Here is a 26,717-nt window from a genome sequence, read left to right as displayed (position 1 = left end):
CAATGTCTGCTGAAAGCAGAGCCTATTGTTCCTGGTCCAAGAAATGTATATAAAAAATTGGCTAAAGGCGATGGGTTCGACTGACGGATAAAATGTTTGCTTATCTTATCTAGAACATTGGTTGGATTACCCACATACAACATGTGAAGCCATTATTACTGTCTCCCTCTAACAATGCGATTGAAAAGCACACAAAAAACTCGCACTCACCATGCACAATGAACTTCTACAACACAGTTACACAAACATACTCAAGGCATCAAAGTTCTTCTCCCATTGTGAAATCGATGGAACTAAAATAATTATTTCTCTCCATGATGAACATCCTGTGTTCCTGACAGCAATATGAAATTGTGTGACCACCTTCATCTCCGTATTACACAGATTTGACAGGTGCAGACCACGAGGGTGCTTCTGCTTCAGAGTGTCACAAGTAATTTACACTGCAACATGACTGCTTGTTGATTCTGCCTCTGTCTTAGATGACATGTGATTCCACTATCACTTCCATCCATAGAGATTCCTTGCCGCTTGTCCTCGGAACCCAAGCTTCCACTTGTGTGTGTTTATACACAGTTTTGGAAGACCTTGGTCTATCTTTAGATTGGTCTTTACTTTTGGAAAAAATGCTCTTCATCTTTTTTCTCATTTGGTAAATAGTTGTGATTTCTTTGTCACTCATGCTCTTATTTCTGGTCGGGAGGCTAAATAAAAAAAATTCAAAATCAGTGCAATGCATCAAGAAAACACGACATTTGAAGGTTGTTGCTTTTTTTTGTCCCAAACGAGTATTTAGTGTTTGTTAGTATTCATTAACGGTACCGATATCTGTGACAGCTCTCAAGCCTTCTGTTGTTGCCGATGCTATCATGTATAATTCTGGAAGGAATTAGTTCAGACTTTTGGTGGTCAATTTTCTCGACCTAAATTTGCATTCATTGTGATTGGTAATGACTGTTTTTTGGTCATTAGGCATTGAGTCAGTGACACAGTTGAAGTAATATGGGTGCTGTTAGTTTTGCGGTGGGTGGAGTTTTGGTGGAGTTGGATCGGTTAAGTGATAATAATGGCTATACTGGGATCTGGTCTATGCGGAAGCAGTATTCAGATAATCATTGATAGCATTTCGGTGGCATTTCTATTGCATCTGGAGAGTTTTAAAAACTGCACTTGTGGCAAAGGTGACAGTTGGTGTCAGATTGTCATGACATAGGGCCGTCATATAGCTGGAATGTTGCTGAATGCGTCATTACACAACAAACAAACAGTACATAGGATTATTGTAACGGGAAGACGGGAAGCTTTTTAAAAGGAACTGTTATGTTACGTTATGGTAACAATATAAGGCTACAGTAAACTATGGTTATTATGAACTCAAAGGGACCGCTGGTTTGAGTTCATTATAACCGTAGTTCGTTATAAGCATACAGCATATTTGCAGCAAATGGTTGGGACCAAAAATATTTGTAATATACGTCAGTTCGTTATGCGCATGTTCGTTAGGAACGTAGTTTACTGGATATGTATGAGAAAGTTCATGATTTGTGTCTTATAAACTCAATGTTTGATATAAGTTTGCAGGTATTGTGATTCTGGATGGTTGACTGAGAATATTTTCATTTTGAAGTGGAATTTAAGTTCTCTGCACATATTGCGATCCCATATTTGTTCAAGATAAGCATTTTGAGGAATGTTAATACTGTTTAATTACTTTAAGAATAGTGCCGCCATTTCTTCACGGATAAAACCTGCGTCTCCATGAAGTAGTTAGAGGTTTATTTTTTGTTTGGCATTTGTATTAAAATTTCTGGTTGCGCACGTTCATTTCCTGCCTCTCAATTTTCGTTTCCCTGATTTACCGAGGAATTGCTTTTTGCATGACAGCAGTGGTATGAAATTAGAACGAACTCTGTAGGTTGTCGTTGTACTTGATTATATCCCCTTGGATCGTGTGCTTTTTGTCACATATGACATGCTGGAGCTGACGTCTCTACTGGTTGAACAAATTGAGGCGTTGTATTAATGGTTGAAGGTCGCGGCGGTGTGTAGTGTGCCTGCTCTCTCCCAAATTCAATCAAGGGAAAGGTTTGATGCCAGAATATAGGTGAGAGATATGTGGTGTTGGTTCACTGACTCACAGGAGGTGCATGGTGGTTTATGGTTTTACAACCTAAACATGATTCCCTGATGTATTTTGATGACCAGGAGTTCAAACATTGCTTGGAATGTGCAACGAAAATCACTTCTTTATGCTTTATGACCCTCTGCTGACAGAATCTTAAGGTTGGACTAAAATGAAATGGTATAATATTATTGTATTCGAAAGTTTGTGAGGGTCGGTTTGTGACGAATTGGCCGTTCTGGGGTGAAATGATCTCGAAGGCAATATGGTGAACGAACACTAAATCAGGTTCTTAAAAGATCTGAAGGGACCAAGACCAGTGCAGATAAGTAATTTAGGACATTTTTGTTTGGAAAATGTTGGTGTGTGAACATTATATGTTAAAATATAACCAATAACCAAATTTATGTTTCCGGAACTAAATTACACATGATTCTCACAACAGACAATATGTTATGGTATGGCTTGCATCACAGAGTTCTCGTCTATCTGAAAACACTAAATGTTTCAGTAGTACAAGGTGGTAACGAAAATATTGTCTGGCGAGATATAAAAAAATGGAAATATGGGATAACTATACAAGATTTAAGTGTTTTTCGAAATTGTTTTTACAAGTAATCTGTAGCTGGTTTGTGTCTCAGCCAAAACAAATTTCAACAGTACATGTGTATATCCTTATCAGACACTCTCTGGAAGTCTGATCACATATGCATCAAAATACATCATTCAATTGCCAACTTTCCAATGCACTTAAAACAACACATGTGCAACTCCAACTGGTCAAAATGGTAGAGTGGCAATGAAATTAAAGGGGCATCTTGATGAATAATATCCAAAGGAAGGAGCAGACTTTTTTTCAGCCGATTGTGTTTGGACTCTCAATAGGATTCACTGAGTATTGATGTTCTGATTGCATTTATCTATACCCTCTTTGAACAACACAGCCCTACACTTGACGTCATCCAGCGGCCGATTGGGACAGCTGGTTAGTGTTGCCTGTCATACTTCACCATTGTCTGTTAATAGTATGTGTAATAGTCTTATATGCGTGTTCACTTAGAAAGGGTCTCGTGGGAGCGGAGGCCGCACTTATCCTCCATGCCTAACCTTTGGATGCTGCAAGTTTGGTGTTAAGATCATATCCATAGTTATTCCATGGTCATCTTCACAGAAATCCATTTGTGGCAATAAAAAGTCTGAATTATCTACACCAAAACATATAAACTATTTTTTATACGGTTTATCCGATCCCGAGATACTTTGGTCTGGGTGGCAATTCTGAGGAATTGATATGTGATTAAGGACTATCAGAGTATCAGAGTATCAGAGGAAATGCAGTAAGCATCAGCTGCCTCGGAAATACTCCTGTTGATGATTGTTATTGGTGGTAAATAATTATTGTGTCCAGCAAGTCCATTTTGCTGACCTTTATGTCTTTGTTTGGTTATTTAATCCCCTAAAGAAGAAGAAGAAAGCTCTCAAGGATGGCCTGTCTCTTCCAATTTGTGGAAGTTTTGTCAAGTTGGTATTTTGCTGACATCACGTTACCACAGGGAATTAGATATTCACAGACAAAATTGCTTCAGATTGGATGAGATATCCAGGTCTGATCATGCATAATAGAACACAAGTTGTTAAAATAAAAGAGAATCATGTTAATGACGTGTTAATGTGGTATGTTCTGTGTAAGCTTGCATGTCATTGCATTTGAATTTGAACATGTCAAAATTAGATTATATGGCTGTTAAGAAATGGTTCAGGCGATATCATATCACACTCAGTGATAATGCCTTTTAACAAGTTTTATGAGAGTTCATTAAGTATCAACAAAATGCCTTTGAAACCCTCACAACATGAAAGGCAGGCTTCATCTGCTCTCAAAATAATTTTGTGAGTATTTAAAACACTCCGATCGTCTACAACAACTTTGGTTCAAGAAGCATTTGTTTCCTCCAAGCAGCCACTGTTCCACCCACGATGACATTCATCTTCCCATCCACCCTCGAGAACAGTTTGGACACGACCGAGGAAGCTGTTCTTGTTAGGTCCATCCTTCTTAGTTCATCCCTCCTCCCTTCCTCCTTCCATCCTCCTCTTCCAGTCCCTCCCTCCTTCATCACCCTGCCCTCTCTTCCCATTCTCCCTCTGCTCTGCTATCAAACAACAGTAGCATGCCATCAAAGGGAAAAGAGTTGGGTATTAATAATGTATGCTCCCAATTTGCATTCAGGTTCTATCCATCAGCGTAAGTTTGGCTGATCTCCAGCTACCAGCCCGTTGTTGCATCTGCCAATAAGCCGTTGGAATGGACCGCGGTGGCTGTCACCTCCCGGGGGACTTGCACAAACCATTAATGAGAGCTGGGTGGAAACGATGATTGCTGTGAAACCAACGTGCAATCAACTAGTAGAACGGCCAGGCCAATCGTATTCTGTTCACTGCTCTCTTTCCTCTATTGATGTAGCTAGCGTCGGTTCTCGCTGTGTATGCTCCGTGCTAAATAATTTATGTATTTTCATATTGGAGTATCGGATCCTTGCTCGCCCGTTTCTCTGGTCAGTGTAGTCCGTAGTCCGGGATCTGTACTTCTGACACCAGTGAGGCTACCGGTGCCCACCCATCTCCAATCCCCAATGCTTATGGAAACTGCCACCCAGACGCCACCGGTAAGCTCTGTCTGTCTGTCTCTCTCTTCCGTCTCCGCACCCCATGTGTCGACATGGCACACGGTGTAGGACACACACCCCACCTCATGACCCCTGCCAGCGGAACACCATTCACCCAGTGAATGAGAGAAACATGAATGGACAGCTCTGGTTTGCTATTGTTATTGTGTACTCAAGAACAGCTTGTCCCGTTTCTTTCCCTAAAGAGAAAGTTGAAAAGGCTTTGTGTGTCGCTTATCGTCACACATGAATGCTGGCTCAAGACAGTTGCTTGGCTGTAAGAGACCTCTTGCTCGTTGAATCTCTATCCCCTGTAATTGAATCTAATAATTTCCCATTTTCTGAGCAACGGTTGATCTTGTGCGTCGATTGACATCCTTTTGAAATGAGTGATAGTGGGGAAAATAACAGCACTCCATTGCCTGAATGAGGTTGTGTTGTGTAAAGGAATGTCTATCTGATGGCTGAAGCAATGTGTGAGAAGTTGAAACCTGTTGCTTGCTTTTGATTGAGTCTCTGATTTCCTATACCGAGGTTCTGTGATCATTACCTATAAGAAAATGACATTGCTTCTTTCACAGCTGAGCTATTTAAACTGCAGGGGACAAGGGATTTACTTACAGCTATTCATTTTCTGAATACCTGTGTAGATATATCTGATATGGCTGTCTCACTTGATAAATGGTTGTAGAGACACAAGGGCTATATAATACATACATGTTCAGGGACAATTCGTTTGTTCATTTTTCATTCATTTGAGGGTCATTTATCCTTCGATTGTGGATTAATTAATCTTTCATTGGTAGTTGATAGATTCTTCAATCATTGGCTTATTTATTCCTTCATTTGTTTGTGGTCCTTCATTCATATTGATATGTTTATGCCTTCCTTCATTTGTGGTTCATTCATTCCTTCATTCGGGTTTTGACGTAGCCTAGTGGTTAAAGCGTTCGCTCGTCATTTGAGGCCCAGGTTCTATTCCCCACGTGGGAAGCCCATTTCTGGTGTCCCCAGCCCTGATATTGCTGAAACATTGCTACGAACGTCATAAAACCATACACTCGAACTCACTCTTCCTTTGTTCATTGATGGTTTATGTATTCCTTTCTTTTGTTTGTGGTTTATTTATTCCTTTCCATCGTTTGTGGTTTTTTTTATTCCTTCATTCATTGATGGTTCGTTTATTCCTTCATTCATTGGTGGTTCGTTTATTCCTTCATTCGTAGGTGGTTCGTTTATTCCTTCATTCGTAGGTGGTTCGTTTATTCCTTTCTTATTTTGTCTTTCCTTTTCTCCTTCATTTCTGGTTCATTTATTCATTCTTACATTCTTTTGTTCATCTCCTATACATTTGATAAAAATAAAACTTAAATCCACTAGGAATAGACTAACACAATCCCACCTTTCCTTACTCATGCCTCAGCTATTGCATGGTTTCCAACAACCGTTGCATAAAAATGTCCGAATAAACAAAGCCTGTTTTATCACTAAACATGTTGAAGGAAAGTACTAAAAGTATCTGACATTAAGATTGTTGATTTTCTTACACCTTGAGCTGAGTACTGTAAACAAAAGCTCAAGTAGCCTCTAATGAATGTGTATTTTATCTCACGGCAAAATGTTTGGACGAGAAGGATTGAAGAACTCGTGTTGCAGCAGTGTCTCGCAGTAGAAGCTTCCAAGACGTTTCTGTCTTTGATGTGCTTTGCTTACAAGAAGAATGACAGTTTTACGTTGCTTCATTGTAAGCATGTGTGATTGGATCAAATATATTGGCTAACAGTTCAAATATGACCAGGTATTTAATGGAAAGAGCCTGTTAGACGGTTTGATCATGGAGTGTTACGTTCTGTATTACATTTTTTTAATAAATCTATGTACGTCTGTTGTTCAATATATCAATAGTGCGACTAAGAACTTATTTCCTGAAGGGTCTTTATGGTTGAATCAGGAGTTATGTATTCATTGTCATATTGATTATTATTTTGCTGTGGAAGATTCTGTCAGGCGCTGATGAGTTAGCTCACCTGATTCCCTGATGGTGAAGGGTGTGTCTCTGTTGTATTGTCATAATACAGCCACATATTTACAAACTTTAATATTTTTGCGAACACCTGGTGTCATCACTGATTTACACCGCTATTCTGCCTTTTACACCCAATAGAATCTGTATCGGCGGATAAGCAAGATTTTCATTCTCTGGTGTTGACGTTATATATTTATTGATGTTTCAAGTTTTGTTACTTATAGTTTTGGTTCCATTGTTGAACTGTGCAGGCAAGGTTAATTACTTCCTTAGTCGGCGTACATTGTTGAATTATATCTAATAGGTTTCCCTAAGATTTGTAAAGGGGCAGTTGGGTAGCCTCGTGGTTAAGCATTCGCTTGCCATGCCAAAGACCTGGGTTCAATTCCCCACATCATTACATTGGTGAAGACCATTTAAGGAGTGATACTCCAGGAGTATTGCAAAGAAAGTGGCGTAAAATCCAACTCACTCACTCACTCACTCACTCACTCACTCACCAACAATACATGATTTGGTCACATATTCGACATCAGCAAGTGGTAGCATTTATGAATGGTTTTGACATGGCCCAAATGACGTAAATAGTTTTACTTATTGCTTATGAAGGACTTGTGTGTCATTGATCCGAAATTTGTGAAATAAGTGATTGACAGTTGTTTGGGAGAAAAAATAGGATGATGAATCAGTGTATATTTGTTTTGTCCTGTGCATATATACATAAATAATATCTCTTATCCCAGCAGGAGTTGATATGGCTAAGTGTATTAATTGTATCACTACCACTTAATTCCTTGATCTAAATCAACATGGATACATACTTGTAAGTTCTATTTCGGCATGTTACTTGGTGAGCAAGAAATTGGGATCCAATCAGAGCAGCTTTTTTCAAATGATAAATTCAAAAATTAGATTCAGAAGCTGAACACTTTTTCGTGTTTATTTTCCCAAATGGTAATATGATTTTGTTAAAAAAAATATTTCACCAGACAAATTGAATATTATGTTAGTTTCCGAAACATTTTTCGCAAAGCATTTTTTTGTCAATTACTCATATTTGATTTGAACCATGGTAAAACCAACTTTCATATCTACGATGTGTGCCTAAAAATATCCCAGAGTGTTATTCAATTGATTTCCACGGCACTATAATTTCTCCTCCCTTCATCAATTAGACAGCAGCGAGGTAGCTATGTCTGCACTTGCCTGATTACCTTAGCCTGATGAAGTCACTAATGATAAATATTTGCGCATGAAGTGTATATGGCTCAGTTTGACAGCTCCGGCATTGTTTTTGTTGCTGTCAGTACACCATCAGTAATTGGATGGGAGCATCATTGCATCATGGCATGATCGTAGTCATCAGTCAATAATTTGTCACCTTCGGAGGACTATCACGAGGAACAAGGGTTTCCTATGAAATATTCACTGTCTGGATTGGGCTTAGGTTCATCAAGGAGCTAGGAGTTTGTACTGCCATACTAATTGAATTCCCTCTTGCTTCGGGAAGGATGGCTTTAATGAATACATCAATGCCTCCTGTTACTGTAGACCCAAATGATGGTTTATCCACCTTGTCAACCAGTGCTTTGTAATACACTCTTTTAAAAGTCCGATTTCAAATTTCCTGCAATTTAACCCCCCAACTAAAGCAGGTAACACAATTTCCTTCGTGCTGGATGCTCCTAGGTTTGTTGTTACAAGCAGACCATCTCATTGATTTTTTTTTTTCCTTCCCGCTTCCCAGCTAATGCAACACTGATGAAACTATCTCAAAGTTAGAAAATTGGGTTGATTCCCTTCACACTATTGAGATGTGCTTTTTCATGCTGATGGGGTTTATTTTGAGCAGATGCCTCAATAGGCGAACAAATGGACCCTGGTGGCCAATCAAACTAGGTAATAGGCTGGTGTTGGAGACTGGACTGGGTCCCATCACTCCAGCTGGACCAGGAGCATCTTGAGGTCTGAACTGTGACATGGGGACCCATTTGATGGAGGAGATGCCACCCTGTAGGTGGAGGAGACATCATTGCGATGCTGGACACTCCAATGAATGGCCATCAGACTCGCCTCATCTGCAATCTGCATTGGTGGCAGCGATGGGAGAAGGCCCACCATCGAGATCAAATGGCTGCCAAGGTCTTTGAACCTTCTAACAAATCCTCATTCGTCTGATTTCATTGCAAGGTTGTGCCCCGTACTTTCCTTAGTCTTGTCAAGATGAGAAATATAATAACCTGAGTAGAAGAAGAATGGGTCCCTGACATTGCTGCCAATGATCAGACTATTTTTGTAGGTCTTGTCAAATCGGGGCTCTTAGGACAAAAAACATGATGGAAGAGGCAAGGGAAGATTCTGCGATGAAACGAGCATGTCACAGTAGACCTTGTACCTTGATATAGTTCAGACAATATAGGATGACAATGATATACGATAACCTGAGACTGAGCAGGTCTATAGTAGGACAGTGCAGGCTTATATGTCAAAGAAACCCAAATGTCTAAAAAGAATTACGAAGCCTTGAGATGTCTTTGATATGTTTAAGAGACTCTTTCAATTAGTTTTGATTCCATCGATCAGAAATCTACAGCCCAGCATTTATAAATCACATATGGAGAGAGGATCAATAGAGTCAGGTTGAGGTAGATATTGTGCAATGGCATTTTAACATTTCAGTGCCATATTGTAATATGGAAAGAGAAGTTAGTTTTAGATGACATGGTTGTCATTCTTCAAGTAACCTTAACCTATTTTTCAAGTTTTAAGTCGTTGATATCCATCTCCTTGGGTAGCAACCTGTTTGACTTATGAGTGGCGGTCTAGTTATCATCTTCCTCTGTGTGTGTGTGTCTCTCTCTCTCTCTCTCTCTCTCTCTCTCTCTCTCTCTCTCTCTCTCTCTCTCTCTCTCTCTCTCTCTCTCTCTCTCTCTCTCTCTCTCTCTCTCTCTCTCTCTCTCTCTCTCTCTCTCTCTCTCTCTCTCTCTCTCTCTCTCTCTCTCAAGGATTTGATTCTGGGTACAATATGGCAGAAATAATTGTGTGTGTTCTCTGCCATGATATTTCTAAGAGTAAGGTATAACCAATTTTGCAAATTATCCTAATAAGTTTTGTTGATCAAAAGTCAGTGCAAAACCCATCCACCATTGTTGGTAAATGTCTGAAACAAGTTACTTATTTCTTGTTCAAGAAGTAAACAGTTTCAAATTATGGTACATGTATTAAGTTTCAGAAAAAAACAATCAGGAACTTTGATCATACTGTACTTCATGAATTTGCTAGTACATTAACTGAAAGTTTCCACCAGATTTTTTCCCCAACATATATTGAATATCAGATTAGTTTGTAGCCACCAGTCTGAATTGGAAACAACGCAGCAATAGTTTTTGTGAAGATAATAACATTGTCACTTAAACTGGATCCATGGTTCTGTTCTTTCATCACACTACTGACATTTTTTATTATCGTACTGGTACACTTGTTTGAAAACACATTAATATAAAAACATGTACGCCTGTGACATCAGATGGTTTAAAGAAAAGGGTTCGTTTTACCTTCACTGAATCTCTAAAGTACTCTTTAATTTACTTTGTTGGTTCTCGTTTATCAAACAACAACTGTGTCATCTGCATGACTGCAGAATTGATAATTGCTTTATAAATTGAAACCAGAACTGCCAAGAAAGCAGATCATTTGATAGTCTTCAACAAAAATGAAGGTCAAATAAGCTGGAGCTTCACCGGAATAAAATACAATATTGTTAATGAGGGCAAATTATTTCTACCAGTCATGAAATAGGATACGAGTGTAAGCTTGCCATGGAACCTCAAACAGATCTGATGTGTTAATTGAGCTCCAAGCATCATATAATGTTCGTTAAACATTTATGGATCTTGCATACAGAAGGGTGCAAGTTGTTTTGTTGAGGCTGGAGGTGTCCCAGGCAGCACTATTTATTTCTGATACTGCCAGGATTGGGGTCACATGGCACCATTGTCTTGTTCGGCTAGACTTTGTAATGGTAGAATATTATGTCTTGTAGACATGCAATGTGTGGAGTATGTAGACTGCAGACAAGGACCACTTGGTCACATGCAATGTGTGGAGTTCGTAGGCTCCAGACAAGGACCACTTGGTCTGGATAATTGTGACGGTATGATGTGTGTTTATGAATGATAGAATTATGCATTGTCGCATATGAACTGTTCATTAATGATCACTCACAGCAAGGTACTCTTTCTAAAATAGCCAGGGTCAGAGCTTCTAAATACAGCAGTCTGGCCCCAAATCTGGAGACTATGATGTGATTGAGGTCAAACCGCCCTTGAGTTGTTGATCTAGAATCACAGCAAATTCATCATGTAATGGTTCCATATGTTCCCTGTAATGGGAACGGAAACCGAACATTTTCTTTTATTGATTTATTTTATACCATTGTTTGTTTGTTTTCTTTCCGAATCTGTGTATGTAGACTTTAACTGTTATGTTACATTCAGAGATAATCAGCGATTAAAAGTAACAGTTTTGGTCCACTAGTCCTTTTAATGATAACAGAGCAAATCCCTTAAAAAAAGGCAAATTTCTACTGGTCCTTATGATACCTTAACTATTGGACAGTTTGGCAAGGGCTATAGGACCAGTGCCGATTTCTGTGGCTCATAACGTAATCCATACACTTGTCCCTGAGTGGACAATGGTAAATAGTGACTGTATGTGAGACTATTTTACATTTAACTGATCTCTAGTGCAAAATAAGAAGTTATGGCAGCTACAGGTATATTAGAAAACATGGATTCGAGATCTTTATAATACACTAAAAGCCAAGGCAAAGGTTTGTCATTAATGCCATGTTGTTGTACAATTTCTTGTCAGACAACCAATTAACCTTCCAGATCTGCTTTGTTTCTATAATGTATATTACCTTGAATACTTTCTTTCCCCGATTGTTCCGCATGACCTTAGCAAGCTGGCTTGTTTTCACAATATATTACCTGCTGTATGAGATGAAGCCAAGTAGTAGTGTTCTTCATCGTGGTAATAGGAAGGTTTGTGTCCCCAGCTGCCTACATTCATGAAATGGCTGCGTCCAGCGGCCACAATCTAGTCAGCCATTTTAGCTGAGAGTCGTTTCAAAAGGTTAAAAGCTGGTTTCTTAAGTGGTATGATCTGTGGCCTGTTTGGGCGATGTGAAAATGACGAGAAGTAATAACCTCCCTTGGAATCTTTGTTGACAGGGAAGCTTTGTGTGACGGTAATAAGGGCCGACTTTGTAGTGGCCCAAGAAGCCATTAAATTACATCCATTTCGCTGATTTTGTCTATTAACTGGTGTCTGTGGTGTGTGAAAAAAAATATAATTCAGGATTAATTTTTTGTTATGACAGTTTTCATGTAGAATGGCCCCATAGATTTCACCAGGCGCCGGTGTTTACCGAAAATATTCCTGAGGATTTGGTTGTTGTTATTATGATAATACTACATAGTTTGTTTGCGTTATGCAGAAAGGTTTTGTGTTATCGAGACTGAGAAATTGCTGTCTTCTAACCATTTTGAGTTAAATTCGAGAGAGCATTTTCGATTCAGTTTCACTTTAAGGTGATTTGAAGGCCTATAAATATTCCATTGGGCCTTCAGATTTAGTACTCCAGGGAGGAAAATTCAGTGGAATTAGGTTAGGATTCGGAGAGCATGCAACTGTGTTGGTGGCCGAGCCAGTGGAGTGCATGATTAACACCTGTGAGGATGGTGAGGCTGTTTTTGCCTATTAACTCATGGAGGAATTAATGGAGATGAAGTTAAAGATTATCTGGATCAGATTCCCTTGAAAAACTAAGAACAACATGGTCGGAAAAAAAGGTCCATTGACCAAGTTGTCAGTACTGTATGGAGTCTGAGAAATTGCCTTTGATGGATGCTTTGTTCTAATGTCTTCTGAGAAAAATCCAGATAGTGCAGACAATGCAGTGACATAGAACTGAAGCACTTGGTGCAACAGAGAGATGCGCTCATGCCGTCGTCGTACAACAGCACATGCTCAACGGCGGATATTGAACTGCTTGTCTGTATTGATTCCACAAAATTGATTACCCAATGAAAAAGCATGCTGGATCTCTTGCACAAAAAGCAACACGGAAATTTCCTTTGTATTTGAGGAATCCCATAATGGGCTGTATTGACTGCACCTAGGTGTGCATGTTGATGTTATTTAGGCGATTCCCACCTTTTTATGTTAGAACGAAGAGTTATGGCGCTGTTCCTATCTCCTGACCTATTCCACGGCCCTTGCTCACTGGTGCTCTGCTCAGTGAATAAGAACCATATCACATCACTGTTTATCAATTAACTGTAATCTACTTATGGATTCTATTATCTGTAATTTCAGCTGCTTTTGGGGTTCTTGTATCTTAAAGGTTGATTGCACTGGCTGTAATAATCGGCTCAGATTGATAATAGTACTTGCCTGATGCCATTGAAATGTTAGCAGTCCGGCACGGAAAGCTTCATTCTCTACATGGTCTTTGTCTGTGAGGAACAAGTCTGTTATTTTGAATCTGTAATGAAACGGAAAATTTATGGAAACTGTCAGTGTAGCTTCCATGACAAAGGAAATATTGCAGGACTTGAACACAGACTAGTGTGGAGAGAAAGTAACCTGCTGCAGCCATGCAGCGATGTTAAACTATTGATTAGAGGACTGGATTCTCCTGTAGAGTGAGTGGTCCATTGATCTTGAGAATCGTATTTCATTAATTTTTTCATCATAATGTTTTAGTATTATTGATACAGTAAGATTCCGTTAAGTCAAGTGGAAAATGGCTTTACTTGACAGTGACAAGGACATTACAAAAAGTTAAAGCCTTGCTGTCATGACATTATGGCATTCGTTCTCTGTTTTTTGTGTCTTGGAATAATCAGTTCTTTTTTCTCGCAGGAATTTATTTCCACACCAAACAAACAAATGTAATTAAGGAATTGAAGGAAATGGCTTTAACCATGCCCAAACATCATGTATCAAGTTTCCGAAGGTCAAGGACTTTAAGGAGCTTGTCGCCTGTATCATATTCCCCAAACAACAGTCTCTGACGTCTAAGTCATAATCACCTCCTAACAGCCTAAAACATTGGAGGGTCAAGTTAGTTCATGGCCTCACACACAATTCCTTCACTTCAATTTCGATCCATTAAGCACAACCAGCCATGCTAAACAACTTTCCAGTAAAGAGATTCTGTCATTTCCAAATACTCAACTGCTCTGACAGAAGTTCTGCAAATTAAGCATGTGAAGTCACACCAAGAACAAGCCTTGCATGAAACCATGTCTGTTTGCTTTGCATGGCAGGCCGACCTGATCTGCATGTGGGGTTAACTTTAAGGACGCTGACCTTGGATCAAGATCCCATGCTTCTCGTTTGTTTATCAGTCTTCAGGATCTTGCGTAGGAACATACATGTTGGAAACCAAGGATAACAAAGGTTTTAATGGTAATGAAGAGCATGACATAACCAAACAAAAGTGTAATTGAAAACAAATGCTTTGAAATCAGCAGGTAGAATCAATTATCAGCCATTAGATCACTCGAGATGCATTAGTGGATGTCAGGCTAGACCACTCCGACAAGGGAGTGGGCCTTCAGGATAGATGCTTTTCAATCATGTCCTTAAGCTGGTTTCAGCCTCTGACAGCACTTGAGATTTATTTGCTGATTTTAGTGGAAATGTCTATTTGATGTTGTTACTATTCCACATCAATGGCAGGTGCCAAGGAAAGGTGGATGTCTACCTTAGATTGGAGAATCTAATAGTGTTTTCACTGTTGATTTAAGATGCCATTTCCAATGCTGTTATCCGTTCCTCAGTAAACCTGCTATGTGAAGGTGTTTCTAAAACCATGTTTGGACTGCTGGTCTTCGCCTCTCAGCACCATTTGGAGAGTAAAAGAGTGAAGGTCACACCATTATTGAGCTGTTTTCTTTGTCAATCCTTAGCCTAAGCCTGTGTCATTTCCATACCATCTTTGACATCACACTATGTAAACTAGCAGCCAGTCCCCTTTCTGTACCGAGCTGCAAGTTGAGGCATGAAAAAAACAAATGAATTGCCTGGTGTTTTGTTTGGTGTGTGTGTGAGTGTGTGTGTCAAGATTTATACGTATCAAGATGTCATTTCTGAATCTTTTTAATTTTTATCTGCCTCTCTGTAAAGGTTAATCTCAGTGGTACAGACATTTCTGTTTTGATGATATCCAAATAAATGCCCCAAAATACAAACTGCCTGTGCATTAATTGACCTTGCTTTTGTATTGATTATGCCCAAATCCCAGGAAGAGTGGCTAATTCCATGGCTACAGTTTGATGAGCCAGGTTGACCATGTATGATGAAAAGGGCTGACTCAAAGCCACTTGGCAGAAGCAGGAGGTCCCTACGGAAGGTCCAGTTCTTGATTAATATCATAAACATCACCCCAGGGTTTTGCATTCATGAATTTATTACTAGTGCTGATATCCACGAGTTGGTAATATCTTTATGGATGCATTCACGGCTAATCAAATTACCTGGTCCAGTGTATCAAAGTTGCATTATCCATTGTTGCTGTGCACATTATCTTGTGAGACGCAAGGCAGAGTTTGGTGTGAGACAGGCATGGAAATCGACAGTCCATCAGAGAGAACAGAATTTAGAAAGTGTCAGAGCTTGAAGAAATTGTCTGAAGAAAAAAAAAGTGTTATGCTCTAAGACATTTTTCTTGAAATGGGGAATGGAGGGAAGTGAATTATAAGGGACAATAATATCAGGATACATATTCAATCATGGAGTCATTCCCTGTCAAAAAACATACCATATATAGTTTGACATTCATGAGGTGTAGCTGTACAAGACGAAATTCTGATTGAATTTCCCGTTCTGTTTATTGGTTTTGCTCAAGAGTGTCACGTTTTGATTTGATTTGAGTATTATCTTTTGGCCTGACATGGAGTAAGTTGGCAAGAGGGCCTGATCCTGTTCTTTTAGCCCTCGATTTGAAGAACAATAGCAGGCTTGACTTAATGAGAACTCGAGTGTGAAGATTACACAACATTGCCTGTGGACATTTTTAGGCAGGAGCCGTCTGCTGCTAGAGGCTGGGCTCAAAGATGGGTGGAAGCACTACCAAAAGTAATTTCTTCCAATTTGCTTGGCTCATCCCATGGTTGAGGCACAGTGATGCAGCCCATCTCAATCTACACAATCTTTTATTGACTGAAGGGGGATGTGTGTCTGTCTCACAGAAATCTCTGATTAAAGCCGAACAGGATCTTGCTTGGCAATTCTTGGTGGCCAATGTCCTCACTCATTTGACAGACAGATATATGTTGCCTTGCTTTAACCTTTATGTTCACAAGCTGACAAGACTTGTTATTACATCTTTGGCGAAAGCCATACTTTTTCTTCTTGTCCCTTTCCCCCTGATATATGGTGGCAGATAATGGGCTTGAATCTTCCTGATGGGACACTGTATATTGTGGGTCAGACAAGCACAATGGTATACACCTCCACAGCTACTTACAGAATCAATTTAAGATGGTCGAGACCTACATATGAGTTCTGTAGCACCTGAACGCCCTTTGGACATCCTAACTTCACCTTCAGTTCCTCGGAGGCAGGCCTTTCAGACATAGCTGCTTCAGAGTCCTATGTTCGTCATCTAATGTGCTTTGCCTCTTCGCCCACCAACACTGGAAGCTCAAACTGCCAGTGAATGATTAAATGCTGTAAATTTGCCATTTCACGCCTTGCTTCCCTCTTTGATGAAGTGGGCGCTTGCTTGAATTATGATGAAGCCAATGGCATGAAAAGAGTTTGCAGTTTGACTCGGTCTCCTTTACCTAGACAGTGATGAAAGCGAGAGACTTAGCCAGATAATGCAATTGGATTTTTGTGTCTGCTTCCCATGGGAGTTATGGCAAGAGCATCTTTGCTATGGTTTTAAGGATTGCTTAAGAGAGCGTCCCCAATATTGAGAGATAATATCTTTATTGTTCTCTTCCCAGACTTTGTTGTTCCATGGCCATGCCCAGGAGACGGACAACATTGTAGGTCAACTTCTCCAACGTTTTTGATCCCGGTCGTAAGGGGGTGTGGTAGAGTGTAAGGGGACAGTTCTTATAATGTCTTCGAGTCGTAAATCTTCTGCATTGTCACATCAAATTCCTGTAGTTCCAGGTCGTTAAAACTCATGTCCGTTGTTTTTTCCCTCCTGGGGGTTGATTGAATGGAACTGGCATAGTCCAGATTTGACTGATCTGTCATAACAGCATTTTTTTATGGGATGCTCAACAAGTTGATTATCAGTTAGGATTCTAACCAGTTTTACCTTCATCTTCTTTCTGTATATTGGCACCCATGGGGATTGTGGAACAGAATTGGTCCCTTGTACCTAAAGCTTGTCATAATAACCAACTGAATTGAGGATTGGAAGGTTATTAAGTGTCATCTGATTAATTATACACTTCTCAAGAACTCTTGATTCTTTCTTATTACTATGGTGGGCACGGGTGGCCCTGTCATCTAAGGCGCCACGATTCGCTGTGCAGAGTTGCATCTCTTGGGCATGCCAGAAACCTATGATTGTGCGTTCGAATCCCGGATCGCCCCGATTATGTTTCTAGGTTTGTCAGCACCATACCCGTGCTCCTGGGTTTCACCGAAGTGGTGAACGTCTAAGACCTGCATCACTTCGGGCTTTCCTCCCACATTAGACTGACACACCATGATATAACTGGAATAATGGTAAAAGCGATGTTTAACTCAACTCACACACTCACTCACTCACACACTCACTCTTATTTTTATGGTTAATCTGTCATGACAGTTTAACTATAGCAATATGAAATAATGGGGGGTTCTTGAACTTCTTTTGAGAAGTATATGTCATTGTTACCTGTACACCAATGGCAGGAACCTTTCTCATGCTATCACCCAGTCATTGGCTATCTCCGATTCTGTTGTTTACAGGTTGCTGTGATCAGGCTGGAATATTGCTGACTGGCCAAAAAAAACACATTCTGATTCACACTGCTTGTATTGGCACTCTTGAAACTGTATAATTCTCACAACTGATGCACTTACTGGGTACTGTTTACATCTCAGTATTCTCTTTTTTTGCATGAAATGAGGCATCACACAAATGATTTTGCTTAAGAGAAATAAGTTAGACCAATCTATCAATGAAGTTTTCTTGAGGATAAGTCAATTATCTGTAAAGTTCGATCGGATTCATAGTCCTTTGGATACAAGTAAGTCTTGCTTGAAGACCAATTTCCTATAAAGATGAAGAACTAAAAAGAATTACTCACATGTAAATATTTAATCGTCACTAACTTTTGAAGTTTCCCACATGATATAGAAATATGCACCCCCTGTCTATAACACTTGAAAGGTTACAGAATTGCTCCTTTTTATCAAAACATTTGCGATGAATTCCGATTGCATCCTTAACTGATTTTCAGGATTTCAGTCTGCCATAGGTTTTATGACAGACTGAAAGGTTTGAAAATGCTTGTTTGGTCGTTCATTGTGGTGGCATCGAGGCATGAGAACTCAGTCAGTAGCCTAATGGAATTCTGGCTGCGTGTTGACTGAGGCCTTCATCTGTATCGTCATGGTAATGTATTTAATATCAAGCCAAACAGTGAGTTAAATAATCTGGTCTTCCTGTGATGCATTTGGTGACGATTGGTGTGCCACATTCATGCGATGGATCTGTTTTCGAAAATCCATATATCCTTTCCTTCCTTCCTTAATGGTACTCAAGTGTCCATCGTTGTGGTATATGAGATGGCTATTGTCACATGTATGAAAGTACTGATATCTGTTTTTATCCAATGCTTCTTCCTATTTTGACCTATGCTGTTGTTGATGAGTGTGAAGATTAAGGAGATGTATTACTGCTCAATTGCCACTCACTGCAAACGTTGAGTTCATGCAGTGCTACTGATAACTATAGAAATGTCCTGACAATGGAACTACAGACTCTGGACATTCTGGAGACAACAGGCTCTGTTTATATATTCTATTGAAGGGACCAGCACCAAGAAAATGAGTTGTCCATAAAGGCTCCTACACAGCGCATTCATTTCTTTGATGGTAGGGGGCAGTTGTATGGTTCTGTGTTTAACCTATGACTGTCTAGAACTTTTACTGATATTTTCCAACCTCTGCAAAGACACACATTCATTTACGGGGCAGTCGGATAGCCTAGTGGTTAAAGCGTTCGCTCGTCACGCAGAAGACCCGGGTTCGATTCCCGACATGGGTACAATGTGTGAAGCCCATTTCTGGTGTCCCCTGCCGTGATATTGCTGGAATATTGCTAAAAGCGACGTAAAACCACTCACTCACTCACACACATTCATTTACTTTCATTTGGGGACATTGGGCAGGCCTATGACAGCTTGACCTTTATTCAGTCTTTTTTTGTAAAATGAAGAGAATCGTAAGGATTCTGTTTTGAGCAAGGGCATCAATTTCTTTGTCTGAACTAATTAATAATGAGAAACTCCAAAATGGGCAGTGTCAGACAGGACAATCATCCTCCTTTCTTACGGGACACTTGACCTCCTGGGGACAATTATCCTAATCATCCTCCTGCAGTCTTCACCCAAGAGGAGCCAAATATCCTTAGTATTTCGGATTAACACTTCTTCCTGATCGAAGGGACAATAGAACAATTTTCTGATATTTGACAGTTAAATCTCTTTTTACTTGTCATCCAATACTCCCGAGACACTTGGCACGAGAGTCAAGGTTGACCTGCCACTAGGGGTCTGGCATCACTCCCCTGGATACCGGCATTCAATCACATACGCTAGATTATTCATGTCATTTTACACACCATTGGTCTATTCATCACTCTGGTACTCGGAGTATTTCAAGCATGGCTGAAATCCTGACACAGCATACATTCGTCTATATGTATCATTGATTGGATAATCTGTTTTCACTCAGGCCCTAGGTTTCTCTGACTGTATCGCACTCACTCATTTCATAGAACGTTTTGAAAAAGTTTCATTTTGGAATAGAACTTCGTCAACAGAAAATTTAATTTATTTCAAGACTTAACGTAATTGTGAAGAAATTCGTTTTAAGATTTGGGATACTGTCAAAAAGTGATTTCAATATTGGTGTGGAATGCATGGGATATTTTGACTTGTATCTGTGAGGGACTCGCTTAAGTTGTATTGATATCCAATGAAAGGAATAAAATCAATACTGCTTCAGGTTCGAGGCTTAGAACTTTATGGTTAAGATTGTCAAATGTACTTTTTATGTGTACCATAAGGTACTGATGAAACATGAAGCACTTTCCTTTGTCCCGGTATCCATTTGTGCTGCTTGAACACAATATGCTCGCATGAACTGGGTGCAACTCAAGGCGGTGTTACTTGTGATTTCACGGGATGAATAATTAACGTTGTGGAAGAAAGCATGGAAGTGTGCTGGTATTGGAATAGTTGCTTATTAGGGGGTTGAAATACCTGATGTTCCAATTGCTGCTATTATTAGTCATGGTTTTGAATCATGAATTCTTGACACGTCCCTTATAGCTGAATTAAGACTACATTATCTGCTAATAGACCGGCAAATCTTACATGTGCCTCTTTATATGATCCAGGTCCAAATTTCCAGTATTCAAAGAAATATTTATGAAAAAGGGAGGGTTTTGAATTGAATTTGCATCCAATTTGTAGTGCTTGTTTGGAGATTTGGATAACAATACAGATGTTGTACAATTGACTTTCAGTTCAGTAATTGATTCAAATTTGATCAAAGAACACATGTGGTAGACAAAAAGCGTTTCAGAATATCTGTTTCACACAAATAACTCCATTTGACCAAATTTTAACAATCTTCCTACATTAACATTTTACTTGTTTGTGATAATTGGTATAGGTCAGTCTTTAAATGCCATAAGAGTCGTTTAAAAGCCTTTGTAATGGAACCCTAATTGTGACATTTAGTTTGCCTTCCGTGTGCTCTCTTTGCACCTTTCCTGTAAGCATGTCGCAAAGTGGACAAACATCTAAAATGTCACACTGTATTGAAGCCCAAATCCTGTTACAGTATCGTGGCAACCGATAAGAGGAACCATACTTCCATGTCTGGTGAAAATTCTTCGTCCTTGTAGTGGAGAATATCATCTATCAAGGGCTATGAAGATGACACTGACAATTAAAAGCGTGATGGGAGCTTTCCTGGTTGCTCTCCCATTGATCTGTGATGTGATATTCTTTGGCTTTTATCGCTCCTAGTACGATTTATTCACTCGTCTCGGAGAAAGGAAAATACTCTCCAACGCAATTAATGGTGTATCTCATAATAGCAACCCATCATTAATCAGTACTAGTTTTATGAGAAATATTCCGAACCTGTTATGTATTTGAAGGCTGATAAATGATTCTGTTGTAATTTCACGTTTGTTGCTCTTTGTGGACGCAGGGGTCAGAATTTGTTTTATGTGTCGTCATCTCAACGGGAGAATGCCTTGTTCTGTTCTAGTTCTTGGGAATGTAATGTTCTTGTCTGTAGCTTCTTTGACATTGGCATATGACTGTAATCCATCAAAACCCACAGCCTTCTCACATCAGTGTTTAATCATTGGAATTAATCGTGATCTAGAATGAGATATTTATCGACTATATGCTTGCCATTTATTGATAAACTGTATCAATCAGTTGAATGTTTCATTTCTACAGAGAAATGAATTCTTTTACAAGATGGATGCTAAACTTCATGAGCATTTTTTCATGTTTACAGCAACAGATGCATCTTCAAATAATCTTAATATCACACTTGAATTGGTTATGCTGTCTTTAAAGTTGTCAGTTAAGGGTTTAAAGTTTAAGGCAGATCAAGCCGCTTTACGTGAAGTTTATCTGAATTAATGACAAATGTCAGGATACAGGGATTGTAAAGTAGAAAGTACATAAAAACATTAAGACGTTTTGAATTATTTATTTTTTGCTTTCTATCGCTGTATTCAAGTATAGAGCGTACAGACTATCGTTATGACTGTATTTCGCATATTTCTGTCGGACAGTGATGTACGTTTGACATTTGGACATGGTTACATTGAACATAGCAAGGAAGGAGAAAATAACCTGGAGCATCTTTGTTCCCTTCATCAGACGTGACCGAAATATTCATCATTTTACCAAACTGACAAATATATGTATATTACTGATGACTTTGGAATGTTGGTGGGAGTCGTTCAAAATGGAGGTTAGGGTAAAAATGGTCAATATGGTCGTTCAAGGAAGCTATTAGTTGGAGTGGGATCGGACAGCATTAGATTCCCTTGTGACTGGGCACGATTCCTCTAGTTCTATGTTCAAATCGCTCACAGTCGCTGTCTTATGAATGAGATTATTGCATGATCAGAAATTATTTTCCTACCCACTTCCCCGGCACAGAGAATATCTGAATATCTTTTCAGTGTCCTAGGCATTCTCTGACTACAGACCCGAACCTTTAGAGGTCACCTGCTACCAGATGAAGGCTCCAAGTTACAATTTACATTTATCCACTAAAATAATTTCTCAGTTGTAAAGGCAATGTATTATTCACTCCATGCATATTTGGCAAGACACATTAGTGGGTGCCTATTGTCTATGTGCATGCAGAGAGCCTTGTGGGACATTTTCATTTTTGCATTTACTGCTATCGTTATTTTGCCTATTCACAAGGGCCCTGTATCGCATGTATTATTGACTTGTCTGTCCTGGTTGATTGGCTTTCTTTCTTGGTGTCCGTTCAGCCGCTATCTTTGATGCTGTTGTTGCAATTGTTTGACTCTCATTATTGATCAGCAACCTCTTTAACAGAGGTTTAGAAGAAATTTTCAACAGTTACAAAGTCCAGATCTATCTCATTGCTCCCAAATTCTGTGTCTCATGCTTTAGCGATTCAGGAGCTGAAACCACATTGGAACCATTATGTTTTAATCTCTTTAAATATCATGTGGCCATTTGTTTGAAATCATTAAGAATGGCGTTTATTTTTTATATACCACATGAAATATATTCATTGCAGCCATTTTGACAACGCTATTTAAAACTGGCTTTTTTTTATTCCCTCGGAAGGTTAATAATTCAATCATGATCCAAATACTACATGGGTTTTTTGTCGACCACACAAACTAGCTAATTGACCAGCGTGTCTCTAATACGTTTCAACTGCAGCCGAATGCTTTTCCAGCCATTGTTTACTCATTGCGGGCCTGTAATAGTGGACATTTGGAGGAAATCGAGCTGGGAAGTATCATGTGTGGCAATCGTGCAGGCGAAAGGGTTTACACGGCCGATGTTCGCTTATTTGCGTCCCTCGGCATGTAGCAGTTGTGGGCACGTGAGAATTTCAAGTAGTTGAGAATCAGAGATGTTCCAAACGTCTCCTGTTGGCTGTTAGATGAAGCTATTTTTCCAAGGCAAATGTTTTTGCAAGAGATGCCTAATGCCACCAGTAAAAGCATTTTCCCTGGCACTGATCAAAAATGTCTTTCTCCCATTTAGCATATTTATTCAGATCTTCAGTTGGTTAATCATTAAGGGTAAGAACGATTGTCTTCAAAGTTGATTTTCGGTTCGGCGAATCAAACGAGGCAAATACCAATGTTGATGCACACAGTTTAAATTTCTACGTCAGGCGTTCATTGTGTCATGATAGGATGTTTGTTCTCCTATAAAGGATTATCATTCTCAATCAAACCCTGGTCACGAAGATCCATCAAATTATCGTTTGCAATATAGCCGAAGCCCACGGGGTGATAAGAATAGCATAATCCACTTCGGTGGTTTTCTTTGTCTCGTCTGAAACTTGTTCAAGTCTGGAATGATATTTTCTGCTTTAAAGGGGAATTACATTCTACATGTACTGTCTGCCACACATCAGAAGGTTCAGACTTTAACTCCACTTTTTTGCCATCACCTACGCAAACACTGTTGAATCACATTCAGGCTTGATATGTTCTACTTGATCGATACATGAAGTCCTCGGGGAGAGTTTTAATGATATTTGATGATACATGCACGTATTAATTTTATCAAAAAACTTCATGATGGCGAGGACTTCTGTAAAACCCATTACAAAGGAATTATCCTATTTAGGAATGGCTGTCTGTTTGTCTTGGAAAAGGAAAGTTTAAAATCATGTATACCATGTAATTTACAAAATACAAAATCACTCTGCTTCATGAAAGGACAAGGGTTTATCAAAGTCAAGGATTATTTTCCTTGATAATAACAGTAACATGAAATTCACGTATGGAATAAATTTGACTATTTCAATTATTATTCTACAGTGAAAGAGGAAACAAACACCTAGAGAAAACACCAAGAAAAAGCTCTGATATATCAGAAATACTGTCCAAAGCAGTACCGTATGTGACGGCGTATAAGCCAAGCTACCCATTAGATGTTATTACAAGATAGGATCCTGAGTGGTTACTGTGAGTAATGCAGTACCAGTAATTCAGTGACTAATAGGCCTTAATTACCTCTTTGATTACATCAGTTAACGATGGGATAGTTGTGTTAATAAATGCTTGTCATTAAGGGCATTCTCAGTGGAGAAATTTGATATAATTGTTCATATTGTTCCTTCTGGCTATTTATCCCATAATCAGCTATGGCCAACATGGATAATTGCTATTTGTTTTAGATTAGTGGACTTCTAGGAGATCAAGCGCTTCAGCCGTTGTTGATAATGTCAGTATGCTGCCTTTTGACATAATATGACATTTGGAAGTGTGTTCACAAGAGATAATGATGATTAATTGATATTGACCACCATGTTCTTGGAGCCTAATCGTTATCTTATGTTATATTGTGAAGTCCTTTGAAGAGTGTATTGATTTGTTCCCTGCTGAAATTAGGTACATATTTGAAGGTATGAACATGCAAGGGTTAAATTTATTGGAGTTTATGAATTAAGTACCAGAACAGTTTCATGTCTGAAAGTCTTGTTCAATCCGAAATGTTTGATATGCAAATCAATAAAATCAAGTCTTGAGATGGGGGGACATTTAAAAATTAGGTCACAGTTCCAATGATGCAACTCAGAATTATATATGTTAAAACTTGCTTTTAGCACCAATGAAATGTCTACCGTGAAGACTGTTTGAATTAGATTAAGAGCTTGTGAAGTATTTGATCAACAGCTAATCATTTGATATAGCTTTGAATTCCAAGGCTTGGCATAAGATTGGGTCGATGCCGGTCTGAGGCAAATGAGTACGTTATGACCGGGAATTGTGGGAGAGAAAGCGACCAAGTGTCATCGCTTATTTGATTACGAATGGGAGATTTGTGGAAGTAACCTCATCAAGACGAGGTGCCGACTGCCTGCGAAAGCCAAGTGGAAAAATCTGCTCCAATTTCTGGTTGAATCTGCTCCAATTTCTAAAAGCAGAGGCATGTTGGGTAATTGCTGTATGATAATCTCTCCTAGCACCTCATGGCTGCCTCCGACTTGCGATTACACAGCTTTATTGAAGTGATTGCGAACAGAACCAAAATCAATTGTCCACAAATTATGTTGCTTTGTGTAAAAAATTGTTAGTGTAGTTTCAGTAGAAACTATCCAAAAGGGGCAAAATTCAGGGGACAAGACTCAAAGACTGTGGCTACTGTTTGTTGGCTACAAATATATGATTGCCTCCACTTAAAATTGATTTTTTTTCCAAGATAAAATGGAAATGACTTGACCTTAGGTCTAGCATGGAGGAAATTTTCCATAAGGGAGCGATCAAACCGAGTTAGTTTGTGGTCATAATTGGTGCCTCCCAAAGAGCCGGACCACTGTGCTACATTCACATCTAAGGCAGTGCTTTTTTACCCGCAGAGTTTATCGATTTTGTCCATGGAGATAATGGCAGATTGAATTTGTGTTATAATTAACAAATACTATGGACTAGAGGAGGCAATTTGAAACTTGGACACGTTATTTCCTTTGTTGACTTCCCAAATTTGATTTCCCCCAAAGTAGCATTATTGGTGCTTATTTTGGTATGGGCATTACCCAAGTGGGATCAGTAGTAGGGACTTTTATTCAATTGTGGACTTACAGCTGTATGTCAGAGATTGTTCCCCTGATTTGATGGTTAAACAAATCGATCTGTACGCTGGTGACAGAGACGAGCCAAGTAGGCCTCAGGTAACACGTGTCTCCTTGCTCGTCTGTAATACCACAACACTCTTTTCTCGGTCACAGCAGTCCACCAAGCAGAAAGAGTTACGAATAACAACCAACTGTGTTTGTTTGTTGTTTAACACCGCAATATTCCAGTTATATGAAGGCAGTCTGTAAATAATCAAGTCTGGACCAGACAATCCAGTGATTGACATCATGAGTATCGATCTACATAATTATACATGCATCAACCAAATCAGCAAGCCTGACCACCCAATCCAGTTAGGCACATCTTATGACAATCATCATATACTGAAGACCAGTTCTAACCCAGATCCTCACAGGGTAGGGCAGAATGACTTCATATACCCCACGTTTGTGTGAGAACCAACTCATAAAGATGAGGTGCTTAATTACAGTGTGTGACATGGCTGATTGTGGGTCAACATGCCACAACAGAGTGGAGCGTTGCTGTGTTTGAACCTCTACCTTGCCCAGACTTAGTTTCCATGATATTGCTTGAATAATACTGCCTGTGGTATACAACATTCACACTCTCACACTGGTGACACAAGTCACCTAGTTGGTCTGTAACATAGGACGTAAGACAGGGCGACAGTCTTCAGTCAACTGGTCAGGTCTCCCATGGGCAAGTTGTCGTCTGTATCATAGAGCAGACATGTTGTTGGGAACGTTGGGTCAATATTAATCTATATGCATGTGTCCTTGTTCTACATTGTGA

The 26,717-nt window shown here is 39.4% G+C and overlaps 1 protein-coding gene across 10 annotated transcripts in view; it reads left to right on the top strand.

Moving 5' to 3' along the window:
- Positions 1-26,717, top strand: part of LOC124142022 (nucleolysin TIAR-like) — a 224,825-nt gene that overhangs the window by 123,313 nt on the left and 74,795 nt on the right. Inside the window, exon 1 of one of the 10 annotated variants that reach the window (XM_046510256.2) lies at positions 4,551-4,788. The exons of 8 other annotated variants lie outside the window; for them this stretch is intronic. In XM_046510256.2, the coding sequence (XP_046366212.1) occupies positions 4,630-4,788 (159 nt within the window). In that variant the 5' untranslated portion in view covers positions 4,551-4,629. Of the gene's footprint in view, positions 1-4,550; positions 4,789-26,717 lie in introns of those variants that run through there. One more of the 10 variants, XM_046510254.2, reaches the window with a different exon arrangement.

Source organism: Haliotis rufescens, unplaced genomic scaffold (genome assembly GCF_023055435.1).
Source record: "Haliotis rufescens isolate VD_foot unplaced genomic scaffold, xgHalRufe1.0.p SCAF_12, whole genome shotgun sequence".
NCBI classification, from domain to species: Eukaryota; Metazoa; Mollusca; class Gastropoda; order Lepetellida; family Haliotidae; genus Haliotis; species Haliotis rufescens.
The sequence above is the reverse complement of the archived record's forward strand: the minus strand, read 5'-3'. Positions and strand labels throughout refer to the sequence as shown.